Consider the following 13,229-nt stretch of genomic DNA (forward strand, 5'->3'; position numbering starts at 1 on the left):
AGATAAGCTACTAATTAGGTTGACGGTATCAGTGTTAAGGAAACAAATGTACTGATTATCTGTGCAGCATCTTTATCGGGCATCCTAAGGAGATGGGGTTCTTTTTCAGGGATCTTACAGGTACATTCCTTCTGTTGACACACAATGCTTGTATAAACTCACAACTTGATTTTGTAGTAACATAGGAGGCCACTGAGCCCACAGTGTTGTCTGCCAAATGTGTATCTGTTTCTATTTGGGGAGATGGGCCTTCAATGTTAACCTGATCCTCAAGGGATCTAAAGTTTGTCCCCAAAAGATTAAGAACTGCTAAAGTGAACCAGTATGTTTTATTTTCAAAATTGAGTGTCCGTTAGAAGCAAAAGTAGGTTATAGACTTAAAAATGAAATATACTCACAACTTACACTGTTAGAACTTTAATATATATTGACAGAGACTGTAGTGAGTGTTTGATAGGATTCTTTCTTTTCTTAGTTAAGCGTTTGTCCTTATTGGACTAGTACATTTCCATAATTATATCTGGGTGGGATCCTGTGAATCAATGTAGAACAAATGAACAAAACAAATGGCTGAATTAGGAATTGTTAGTGGAAGCAGAATGTCATTGTCTTCATGAGAAGGAACATATGCTGACAATTTAGATTTGTAGGCATGGGGTTTCTATAATTTGTTTGGTAGACTCTACTGTGGATACCCCTTAACATTGATTCCATTTATTGAGTCTGTGCCAGCCACTGTGCAGCATTGTGTTTGCGCGTTATCTCATTTACTCCTCCCTGACGACAGCATCAGGTCATTACTACCCATCTGAATCATCGTTGGTTCCCATCTGCTTTGAACAGGATTATTTCTCATTGATCAAATCATGGCCCTGCGGCTGTGCAGTACGATTTCATGCTATGTCACTTTTGTGGTTTATGTCGTTTGAGAACCAAACTTACCTTGAGGACCTACTATTCAGAGTGCTACCACAACACGGGGAAAGGCGATGAGAACCCAGTTCATTGTCTCACCTCAATTGGGGTCAGCTCTTTGCATGGAGGATGTGTGACCTTGGGAACATAATAACCTTCCAGGAGCAGGTGAAATGAGTGCCTGGTTTGAGAGAGAGACTGTTTCCACCAGCCTTAGGCCACTGGTCTAGGAAGGTCTAGGAAGAGTTTCAAGTCCTTGTCCTCTGCATACCTTCCTCCAGGGATTCATTTGTTCCCTGTGGACATTATTTTACTCCTATATTGGCAAAAGATAGAAAAAGCATCCACTAAAGGACAATATGGGATAATCCTCAGAGACCAGCACTAAGATTGAGTGTTTCTAGAAGGTTCCGTTCTCAGTGCTGGAGTGGGAAAGCTGGGGTCCACAGCTTGTTATTCATTGGGCTTCGTTGCTCTGCCGGGGTCGCGCAATGGCAGTTTATGTCGTCATCACTCTGTGTCTCCATTCTCCTTTCCTCTGTCTTCTTCCCCCCTTCCCTTCTTTTTAATGAAATAAAGATTCTCTGGGACATCTTCTCCACTCAAAATTTGCTTCTTGCTAACAACATTAGTAGGGCCTTTCTGCAGAGGTGCTTGTTTTTTACAAGTTAAACAGACATGACTTTAATTTTAAATTCCTTCATAGCAGACATCTTTGTAATAATATATTTGTAGCTCTTCACAGGGTTGTGTAGCTAATGAACACCCAAGAAAAATTATCAAAATACTTCTTTATTTCACCATGATTCCAGAAACTTTACACAGTATTAGAGAATTTTTTTTGATCTATCAAGAATAATGACCTTGGGTAAATTTGACTAGTCTGATATAAGCTAGCACATCTGAGAATGAGATATTGTTGAATAGTCTAGCAGAATTTTGTGTTTTAGGTAGAGATCTATTAGGAAAAAATGTGGTATGGAATTTAAATATAATTTGTGATTTTAAAAATAATTACTTTATGAGAAGATTATGTTTCAGTTTTATCTCTGCTTCTTGAATCCGAAAGACAGCCCTGGCAGTTTTAGGTTTATCAGACTGGGCGAATTTGCACCAGCCCCTTGTGCATGCGGAAGCCCCAAGAAGTCCACGACCTATTCCCTTGGAGTGCTAGTGTGTCAGTCTGTAAGTGCTGACAAGGGGCACAGCTACAGGCAGGGAGGCAGCTGGGGGACAAGTTGAGACCTTCTGCAGAGGTGGGATCAGATCGATGAGCAGTAGTGATAGAGTCTAAAAAAAGCATACAGGAATAAAAGTGCCTCATTTCATGGTAGGGCCAAGTGAGTAGGGAATTTAATATCTCTGTAAATGCTTTTGTTTTTTCTAAATCTCTGCCAAAATGTAGCTTATTCAAATGCTATTGCCTAATCTTTGCATTTTTAGGAGAAGCAAAATAAAAGCTAGTGAAGAATATTCTTATGATTATCATAATTGACTGCCAAGACACTGACCCTCAGGTTAATACTGGTAGGCACTCAGCATGACTGCTTAAATTAGATATTTGATTTAAATAATGTTGGTATAATAACAAAGTGCAGTGAAACAAAAAAAAGATTGAGGTGTGTGGCTGTTTGAAAGGAGGAGACAAATTAATTTTTTTGTTTGAAATAATGTGATGCATAGGGAAAGAATATACCAAAAGGTCGGCAGTGGTAATGTGAATGCTTAAGCAGTTCTGGCTATTTAACAATATCTGTTATGAATATTTTTAATCCCTTTTGAATCTTTATAACTGTGTCCATTGTGAATTTCATGTTTCTAGGGATAGTGCTTTTTTTTTCTCGAACAGTTTTAATGGAGCATATAGGTAGGAGATAGAAAACAGAAACATTTCAGGATACTTTTTGCTGTACAAGCTCGGTAGAAAGTAGAGACCTTTTCCAAATTGTACTGTTATTAAATTGCATAGGTTAATCTCAACCAACAGAAACATTTTCACTTATTTCGTTAATTTTGTTAATGTAGGCATTTCTTTAAAAAAATTTTTTTTTTGGGGGGGTATAATGTAGCCAAATGTTCATCTTAGAAAATACAATCAGACAGGGAAAAATATTATGCCCTCATCAATAATTCTCATCATGGGGCCATCTGCCAAAATATTAATGTCTGTCCTCTTGGTTACCCTTAAGTTTACAAATTTGTGGATACATTGTGGCCCAATTTTATTAATTAGTGATATGGTTTGACCATTGTTCCTATGGGCATTTCTGTAACCAAATGTGAAGAATGAAGTTTTAGTGTTTTTAGTTGTTTCTTGTCTCAGATTTATGTCTAGATTTTTACTTTGTAAAAATATTTTAAAATTAAATTTTGTAGTTAATTCATTAGGATACTGTATTATAAAATTTACCAGGGGCTTTGAAAGAAGGAAAAATGACTTTCTTTTTAGTTGAGAATACCAATTCTCGAGGGCGTGGCCATCCCCTGTGTGTTCAGGGGTTGCCAGGCACTTGAAACATACGTCCTCGGCAGCAGCTCCCAGTCCCGATTGTTTGGCTTGTTTGGCTGCAGGGGACTCTGACCTGAACTTGAATTAAATTCTCTACTTTGTAGTTGTCTCTTCACCCTTTATATGTAAGGTTTTCAGATTTTAGGTGTACGTTTTTCCTCTATTAAAAAAAGCTACTGAAAAACTGTGAGAAGAAACCTAGAAATTAAAGTAATTATAAAATAGAACAGGCTAGCTTCTTAAATGTCAGAGGTATTTTATTAGTCTCTAAAATCACTTTGTTCATGCCACAAGACTTTTTGAGGTTCTAAAGAATGTAAGGAAGCCCAATGCTTTCTGGGTTTGAAGTTGCTAAAGTTTATTTGATGAGCCCTTTCTAGGATTTGTAATTATCCAGTCAAAGCCACTAAAAGCCTTTTTTAGACAAATTAAAAGCTTGAACTCCCTTCTGATGTGATCTTTGCTGTTCTCCCATCAGCCTGAGATTTGGAAGAGTTAGGAGAGCCTATAGCCTCCACAGCTGCGAAGGCTGTGTGACAGCCCCCCTGGCGGGAAGCAAGCATTTCAAGAATTTATACTGTGATCTGCAGAACTGCAAAATCCAGAACTTTTCCATTGTTTCTGTTGGAAGCAAAGCCTAGAGTCCTGTTTTAATACCATGAGCAACTTAAAACCAGAAAGGTTTTATTTTTATAATTTGCCTCCAGGATTGCAGGTAGTTCTGGGGTGGGTTTAACTGTGGAAAAAGATTTGAAATTTTGCCAAAAGTAGCTTAACAGAATTTTTTACTATCAGGTAAATTTCAGTTATTTTAAGTGAGAAAGAAATCTATAGAAAATGTTCCTTTTATACAAACCAATTGTCTTAGCATCTTGCTACTTCAAACACCATGGTCCCATGGGGCTTGTTTTGCCACTGATCTCACCTTGGTCAGTTGGGACAGCCGCTCGTGGTCCTCTGATAACCACACCCCTGTGTATGGCACTGCTGACCTTTCAGGAATCCTGTCTGGCCAGCTTCTGAGGCACTGGTCTCCCATCAGTCCTGCTGTCCAGGGTTCCCGATTCTCTTTATCAGTGACTTTTGATGACTTCCAGGGCACCCAAGTCATTCTCTTCTTATTTTAAAGCATACATTAAAATACATTAAAGGATATTGAAATGGACTGTTCATTTTTTGTTGAAAAACTTAGTTTTACATATCTGTTTCCAGCTTCTTTCCTCCTCTCCATCATCACACCACCTGCAGAATGTCAAACCACTACCGAATACGCAGCAGTGCTGAGGTCTAACTCCAACTGCCCTTTACCATCTCGCACGTAACATCATCTAGCCACTGTATAAGATGATGTTATCCATTGCTGTTATCTATTCATTGCCTTCCTTACCAACACGATCTAGTACATATTTTAGTTTTTTAGAATCTTATAAAGAAGTTATTTAACATGTACTTTATACTTTCCTCACAGTTAAGCCTTTTTATCTTGCTTTTGGAACTCTAAATTATCTCTAAACCAAAAATGTATCCTGAGTGCCAGTGCCACAGCTGGCCTGCTGTCAAAAAAGGTACCTTTGCCTTTCAAAAATTTGGAAAGATGTATAATGTATTTGTATCCTATCCTTTTGCACACTTGCCTGAGATGCAGATGACTAAGCTGACCCTCAAGGCTCCTCCTGTGCCAGAGTCCTCTGGTTCTTCTTTTTCTCAGCTTTCAGTGTAGTTGGTTCATCTCATTATTTCACATCTGTTTTGTTCTTTTAAGTTCTGTGCCTTTAGCTGTGTACTTTTGTCAAAGCCTTTCTTTACTCTAGTGTGAAGCATGGCTCCAGTCTTCAGATTTCACTCTGATTTAGGGGAAGGAAGAAGAGGAAGACTGTAAAAGGGTGAGATCCTAGATCCTAATGTCGTAAGGCCAGTAGAGGAATTCTAAGAATGAAAGAAACATCAAATTGTCAAATGCGGAGGAGAAATTTAGGGCAGATCAAGCCTGAAGAAACACTGGACTTTGTAATTGTGAGATCATTGCTAACCATGGGACAATCAGCCCCATTGGGGTAGAGAGGATGGAAGTTCAGTTGCAGGGATGAAGGGCTGATGAACTGGAGGCAGCAGGCACAGTTGGCCCTCTAATGAGTTGGTGTTGATCTTGTTTAGGGTAGCTCCTGTCCTTGGTGACCTTCTGTGGTATAGTTGTACAGCTCTCCCAGATGGAGGCTACACTGATTTGGAGTCAACTGTGTATCTGAGTACAATGGTGAGCTCCCCAAATGAAGATTGGATGACCCTGGCTTCTGTACACTGATGTTTAATTCTGATTTTATACTTCAGAGTTGGATAGCTCCACAGTGAGGAGGCAGCACATGTGGAGTTACATAGAGTTCTAAATTTAATTTTTAAATCACCAAATGCCCGAGCCTTCACTCTCGTGATGAATTTTTTTTTTTTTTTTTTTTTTTTGAGACAGAGTCTCACTTTTTGTTGCCCAGGCTAGAGTGAGTGCCGTGGCGTCAGCCTAGCTCACAGCAACCTCAAACTCCTGGGCTCAAGCGATCCTCCTGCCTCAGCCTCCCGAGTAGCTGGGACTATAGGCATGCACCACCATGCCTGGCTAATTTTTTGTATATATACTTTTAGTTGGTCAATTAATTTCTTTCTATTTTTTTAGTAGAGACGGGGTCTCGCTCAGGCTGGTTTCGAACTCCCGACCTTGAGCAATCCGCCCGCCTCGGCCTCCCAGAGTGCTAGGATTACAGGCGTGAGCCACCGCGCCCGGCCTCGTGATGAATTTTTAATGTAACTTCAGCAAGCCTTCTAGAATTTTGCATTCTCTCTGATGCCTGAACATTTTTAAGTGAAACGTTATTCTCTAGCATTTCCTAGTGTTTGTCCAGTTTATTAGGATAGTAGAACATAGTCTAGACCTAGGTTAAATTATTCATGTGATGCTTTAGGCAGTTTTGATTTTGCAACTGGCATCCCAGGCACGAGCAGTATAATGCTATACATTGTCTTAGAAAGTAGTCATTGTGGTTGTTGAATGTCTCTCTATGGTAGCTATTTCACTAGAAAATCCAATTTTAGTGATATTATTCAGTGGTGAATCATATTTGTTCAGATTGGGGTTCTGTGCTGTTGACTGATACTGTTTCTGGCATAAGATAAAATAGAATTGGAAAAAATGCATTCCAATTTGATTGTTGCTCCTTTACTATAAAATGCAGCACAAGTGTTTATACAACTTTTTTTTTATTTGCCCTTGAAACCAAGTGAAATAATGCATGTAAAGTGCTTTTAAAAAATAAGGTACGATTATTAAGCTATTATTGGTGTTAAGAAATAACTGTAGAAGAACGCATTTTTAGTGTTATCACCTTGATTTCTAATTCTGGCTCTATAGCTAATGTGGATACGTCCTTGAGCATGTTACTTCACATTTCTGGTCCTTGAGTGTCTCCCCTGGAAAATGAGAGGCATATATTGGGATTTTGGGGTCTTCTGGCAGAATGGTCCATAAGTAGTAAGGCCATCAGTTCTATAACATGGGCACGGTACAGGCCTGAGAATGAGTATATACTACATTGGTCTTACTCTCAGCAACTAAGTACACAGTTAAAAATTAATAATTTCTTTGCTATGTGAGCACCATGATGTAGTAGATAATGGTTTTCCTTCTGTTGCATTCAATTTCTCATCTTGTTGTGTGCATCTCTTTTCCTCGTGTACATAAAGTTTGTCCTCTCCCTCATGCTGTTCTTTGTCGTCATTTCCATTTCACTTTCCTCGTGTTTCATTCCTGTCTTTCTTGTCTAGACCAAGCGGAGCAGCCAGCTGGCAGTAGCGCCATGTAGGACCCTCAGGAACCCGATGGTAAGTGCACTCATGTGCTTACCAGGCTCCCAGTGGCTCCCACTTCATGCTGTTCTTGCCTCACAGATAGAAGCCCACTTTATAAAAGTCCTTATAGGTTTGCTTCTGTTTTTCTTTTAATTTGATGGCAAAAAGGGCACAAATCACGTATCAGGAAAACACTGCACTAATTTAAGGAAATGTAGCCACTTCCACCACCTGTTGTTGCAATATTTGGCAGTTCTGAGTGATAGTAAGCATGTGGAAATGTGGGCAGGGACCTCTTGGTTCTAATTTCTGCTCCATCGTAGATTCATTGGTTCTCCATGGCCCTGGCCTTCAGTATCGCCCACAAAACAGCAGGCAGGACGGGTGATTTTGATAGTCCCTTCATCTCTAGTCTAAGGGTCATGAATAGTAACTTGATAGATGATGGTTCTGGCTAAGATTGAGAACATTGTTTCTCATCTGTCAGATAATCTCAATTCCATGAATGACTGATGGTCATGATAGCTTCATTTCTGTCATAAACTAAGTCTGTCACAGTTCACCAGAGTTACTTTGGTAAATTTAATTGTTCATTTCTCCGTTTTTAGAATTGGTTTATTAGTGTTATTCAAGTACTTTTTTGTTATTTTAAACAAATATATAGATAATCCCACATGTCTTTAGTGACCCAGAAATACATTGGTCTAGCCCAGTGGTTCTTATCCTGGGGAGAGTTCCTCCCCAGGGGACATTTGGCTGTATCTGGAGACTTTGGGCTGTCACAACTAGAAGAGGGGTGCTACTAGCATCTAGTGGGTAGAGGCCACAGGTGCTGCTAAACATCCTCTCGTGAGGGACAGCCCTCCACAGCGGAATTTTATGGCCCGGAATGCCATGCATGCTGGGGTTGAGACTCCCTGGAACGCCACAGCCCTCTGTTGAGGGACAATCTCGTTAGTCCTCTGAATAGGGTACAGGAGATGTACCTACTGCAAGTGGCTTCTCTTCACAGTGGAATAGGGTTTCTTGGCCTTGGCTTTTAATGAGGACACCTAGGGTAAGAAAAGTAACTTCTTACTGATTAAGTTTTAGGAGTGCAAAATGGACATTTGACATTTGGTGTTAGCCAGGTGTTCTAATGTTGTTTTAGGCAGGGAATAAACCTTTAAAAAGCACTTTACCTTCTGGATAGTTATGTGAATTCATTTTGAGTGCATCTTGATGGTATTATTAAAATTATACTTTGTTTTATGATATAAATGTAGAATTTCACTTATTCAATATTCTATTTACATAAAGTCTAGTGTACTTTGTTTTTTATATGACCTACTAACTGGGTTTGTACAGTATTTGAGAGGTTGCAGAAAATCTTTGAATTTCTTTTGTAAGTGATCATATTACAACACATTGACTTCCCTCCCTTCCAACAGGGTCTTACTGTGTGTGTTGTCTGAGTTAGAGTGCAGTGGCATCATCATAGCTCACTGCAACCTCAAACTCCTAGGTTCAAGCGATCCTCCTGCCTCAGCTTCCCCAGTAGCTGGGACTACAGGCATGCGCCACCACACCTGGCAAGTTTTTCTGTTTTTTGTAGAGATGGGATCTTGCTCTTGCTCAGGCTGGTCTAAAACTTCTTGACCTCAAGCGATTCTCCTAGGCCTCCCAAAATGCTAGGATTATAAGCCCCAGAATATAACTTTTGAATCAAATGTCTGAGGGATATGCCAAGAGCCCTTCACATGGTAATAAAAGAAGCTGTGGATTTCCTTAGGCATCAACTGCAGCACTGCAGCAGTTGTGCTATGTTATGTAGGCAGGTTGCCTTTTATATTTGCATTGTGCATGTGGGTGATAAGCATTTTGTTGGGTATCAGTACTATAAGTACGGAGCATAACACATACAGCAAGGCCTTATGTCAGACTGGGCATAAAAACTGGTTGAAAGGAGGTAGAATCCAAATGCCTTTAAACAAAACAGGACCCCTGAAGAGCTTTAGTGGTCATCAGATTTAGGATAAGTGCTGTTAAGTTGACAAAGGGAGAAAGTAGCCTAAGAGGAGTTTACTCATGAGGAAAGGTGCTTAGATGCACGTGCCCCTCACAGGGTGATTGGTTCATAATTCTTTACCTGGAGACAGGCATGAGTCACCCGCCTCCACACAGACCCTCGACTTCTATTCCCACCAGAATGTGGTTCCAGTGAGTGCATGTGCTTGTGTCCTCAGTTCCAAACTGCCTTTGGAAAGAAACAGGTAGACATGTTATCAGGAATTTGCTTGGGTGAACCCTTACATACATAGGTACAAAAAATATCTTCTGTTTTCTTAGAGCCTAAAGAATTACGTGCTTAAAATGGTATTTTAGAATTTGCTTTTTAAAACTAAATGCTAAGCATTTTGTATTCTTTTTGTTGCATCTCTTAAATTTTTATCAAAATCAGGTGGTGTTTTTTAGGATTAATGTTTGTATTGTAATTGATGTTTCCACTTTTAATCTCTGATCTTTTCCATGATGCTATTTTGTGTCTCTAACCTCATTTTTATCTGTTGTCTACATTTTAGCTAACTGTGCTTCCTCTGTAGTGATTCTATGTGTTCAGAAGCTTTAAGTGGTTTCTACTTTGTCGTTTCACTAATGACGAGGTAAAGGTGGCAGAGGCTTGTAGCTCTGGAAGCTGGTGGAGTCCTGTTTGGGGGGAGCAGTACAGAAAGAGGAGTATACAGGGAAGAGGAATAGGAACCTCCCTGGATCTGAAGACTGAAAAGCACCAGCTACTGGGAAAAGGATATCTGGAAATTAAAAGGTGGAAAAGAAGGGTTACAATTTTTGGTTAAATCCTAAAGACTCTGAGCTTCTGAACCTTCAGTATTAGTACTTCTATGGAGAATCATTTATCTTTATTGAATCTCTTCATGACTTCAGTTCATTGTTACAGCTTATCAGAAATATGTTGCATTTTAATCTTCTAAAATATTGTATCACTTGAAATGCAGCTAGTGCTTCCTGAATTCCGTGCTCTGAATTGTTACTGAAATATCGAACTGTACTGGACCTAGTGTCAAATCCCTCAGGACGCTCTGAGTGCTGTGCTGGTGGGCAGTGAATTATTCATAATTACTCTGCATTTGATATTTGAGCCATTGTGAATGTGTATCCCTTGTAATCCAGTGGAATCTCTGCTGCTCTTATTTTACTTCTGACAATTGTGGCTAATCATATCTTAACTAAAAGTTACACCATATTGTTTTTCTCTAATATATTTCTTACAGATAACCAGACTTCTACCAGTCTCTAATATTTGTGTGGTATTGAAAGACAGTGCTGTTACTGATTTTCCTTTTATATCAGCATTATTTTTTTGAGAATATAGTATCTGTTAATTTGATCACTGTTAACAGCTATCAAGGAAACTAATGCCCAAGATTCTCAAAAATACAGGATTTATGGTTTTTTTCTCTTTCATGACTTAAAAGTATTTATATTCATCATCCATTTCTTTCTTTAGGAATCCAAAGTGATAACCACCTAGAAATATGCAATTTTCTGTGATTGGATTAATAATTGTCATCTAAATTTAGAATAACAAGTAAACGAATAAATAAATATTGTGTTTCAGGGAAGAAAAAATCCCAGGAAAATAAAAACAAAGGAAACAAAACCCAAGACATACACCTGAAGACAAGTGAGCCAGATTCCACCTTTGCAAATATGAGAGATTCTGCGGAAGGTAAGCTTGTGATATTGGACTGGTCTGATGTGGGTATGTATGTACCAGTTAATTTTACTTTGTGTCTCTTCCTATTGCCCTTCTGAAAATCATTTTCAGGAATTGTAAAGGGGTTAAACAGTAAAACTGCCTAAATTTAATATGGTGAACTGAGCCTTCCATATCCTACTCTCTCTTCAAAAAATTAATCAAAATCCTTGTTAATTATAAAAATCCTTGTTAAAAATGAAATTGTTCTCGTTAAAATAAAATGAAACATATTATATGATTATAATTATAAATAATACAAAGTTCAAAATCATGAAAACAAATCTATGGTGATAGAAGTCAGACTGGCAGGGCTGTGAGGAGGCTTCTGGGGTCCTGGTAGTGTCCCATCACTGCTCTGTGGGGTGGTCACACGGTGTATTTCCTTAGTAAAAATTTTATCTTGCTATATACTTATGATTTATACACTTTAATATATGTGTGTTTTACACTTCAATGAAACATTTACTTAAAAATATTAAAAACCTTTGATTTTATATAACAGAATGAAAAATTTTTTTTTTTAATTTAAATTCTTATTTTGTCTCTTTGTGTTTTTCCCTATAAAATTTTCTTCTTTATAGTTCCTCTGAGGATTAATAATCTAGGCCTTCCATGATGTAAGAATTCACAGAGAGGCATGGATTGAAAGTTAATCAAAAAGACAGCTTGCCCTGTGGTCATTGCAGTGGGGCCGCCATATTGCCACTATCGATACAGAGATGAGGGAGGTGTGTCTTAATTTGTGATGGGCACGTTTATGTAGAGACTGGGACTTGCTCAAGAGTTGTTTATAGTGACCCCAATAGGCAAATTTCAGAATACAGGCTTGTGACTCTGTCAAGAAACATTTGTAGAGAAACCCAAAATAGTTTAGGTGCCTTTTGTAACCATTTCATTAGCACTGTTTGTAGTGATAGCATTCATAAAGGATTGTAATTTTTTATTTTGTTCTTTGAGGCAAGAATAGATGAGTTAATTTCCCAGAGCCTTATAAAACTAAGTTCTGCCTCTTAGTAACAGATTTGCTGAGACATTTGTTTGAACAACAAAAATTACTAAGTAACCTCACTACCTTTGGTGGCAGAATTGAAAAACAAATCCAATAGGCTCCTCCTCCTCTTCAGTAGTTCAGACAGTATTTTTTTTCCCTGATAAAACATTAGATCCCATGAAAAAAGACATTTGCCGCTTACTTCCCAGTTTGTGGTATGGCTGGTCAAAGTGAGGCCGGTTCTGTGCAGTGTATTCACAGGCCTCCCTGAATGTTCTGCCTTGTTCCAGCAAATAGTCTATATAATGAGTAAATGATTCAGACTCATCTTTGTGGTCCCCAAACCTCCTTTTAAATTTAAAACTTGACAGACTGTATCAAATGTGTACACACTTTGGCATGGACTTTTTTAGTTAATGGAGCTGTGCATATTTAGGTTCATATTACTTTAGACAGTTTTAAATCTGGGATTGTTTACCAGTCACAGGAAAAAAACATTTTCCCCCCATCAAAAGAAGCCACAGATTTTGATTCAACATGAACTCTATGAAGAAATTTCCGAACCTCAGAGAGGCATTTTCTGTTGTCTCATTTTGACTTTTTTGGGCAACATTCTGGGTCTTTTTGAAAATGTATTTGAAAAGAGAGCTAGTTCCTAATTTACAGTATATTATCACCATCAAATGACTGGTTTCCCTGTTTGTGGAAAAGCCTGTGGAATTTATGAAATTTGTCTAGGGGGAGAAGGCTGGTTTCTATTTAGAAGCAGAAACCTCATTGCTGGTAAATGTAGTAGCAGATGGGAAAAAGTAAGGCTGATATTCCTGGGAAATAGCAAGAGGGCGAGGACCAAGTAATTGAACTTGTATTAATACCTTGCATTGAAACCCTTTTTTCTACTGTATCCAAGTAGTCCCCACATCCAGCAACAGGTCTCTTGTATCACGAAAGTCTGGCCCCTTTTTTGCCTTTACTGCTGCTTTCCATTTTCTGCTTAGCATTTTCTGCCAGCATCTCCATTCTGTTATCATCATTCTACCAGTCTTGTTCCTTGGTCTCCAGTAATGTCCTCCCCATCCCTTAACTCATCTTGCAGCTGAATCTCCAAAATGGAATTCTCCTGTTTTCAAATACCTTGATGGATCCCCTTTGCCCCCAGATAGTCCACACTAATTTACAGTGTTCTCTGTGTTTTGATTCCTCCCTGCTTGCTTTTCCTCTTC

The 13,229-nt window shown here is 38.7% G+C and overlaps 1 protein-coding gene across 7 annotated transcripts in view; it reads left to right on the forward strand.

Moving 5' to 3' along the window:
* The window catches only part of PRDM2 (PR/SET domain 2), a 122,972-nt gene that overhangs the window by 63,150 nt on the left and 46,593 nt on the right, over positions 1 to 13,229 (forward strand). For 6 of the 7 annotated variants that reach the window (XM_075994192.1, XM_012763030.3, XM_075994201.1 and 3 more), the window contains one exon: positions 10,875 to 10,985. The exons of the other annotated variant lie outside the window; for it this stretch is intronic. In XM_075994192.1, coding sequence (XP_075850307.1) covers positions 10,875 to 10,985 — 111 coding nt within the window. The remainder of the gene's footprint in view (positions 1 to 10,874; positions 10,986 to 13,229) is intronic. 7 annotated transcript variants of the gene reach the window in all.

The sequence above is a fragment of the Microcebus murinus genome, chromosome 2, assembly GCF_040939455.1.
Source record: "Microcebus murinus isolate Inina chromosome 2, M.murinus_Inina_mat1.0, whole genome shotgun sequence".
Lineage (NCBI taxonomy): Eukaryota > Metazoa > Chordata > Mammalia > Primates > Cheirogaleidae > Microcebus > Microcebus murinus.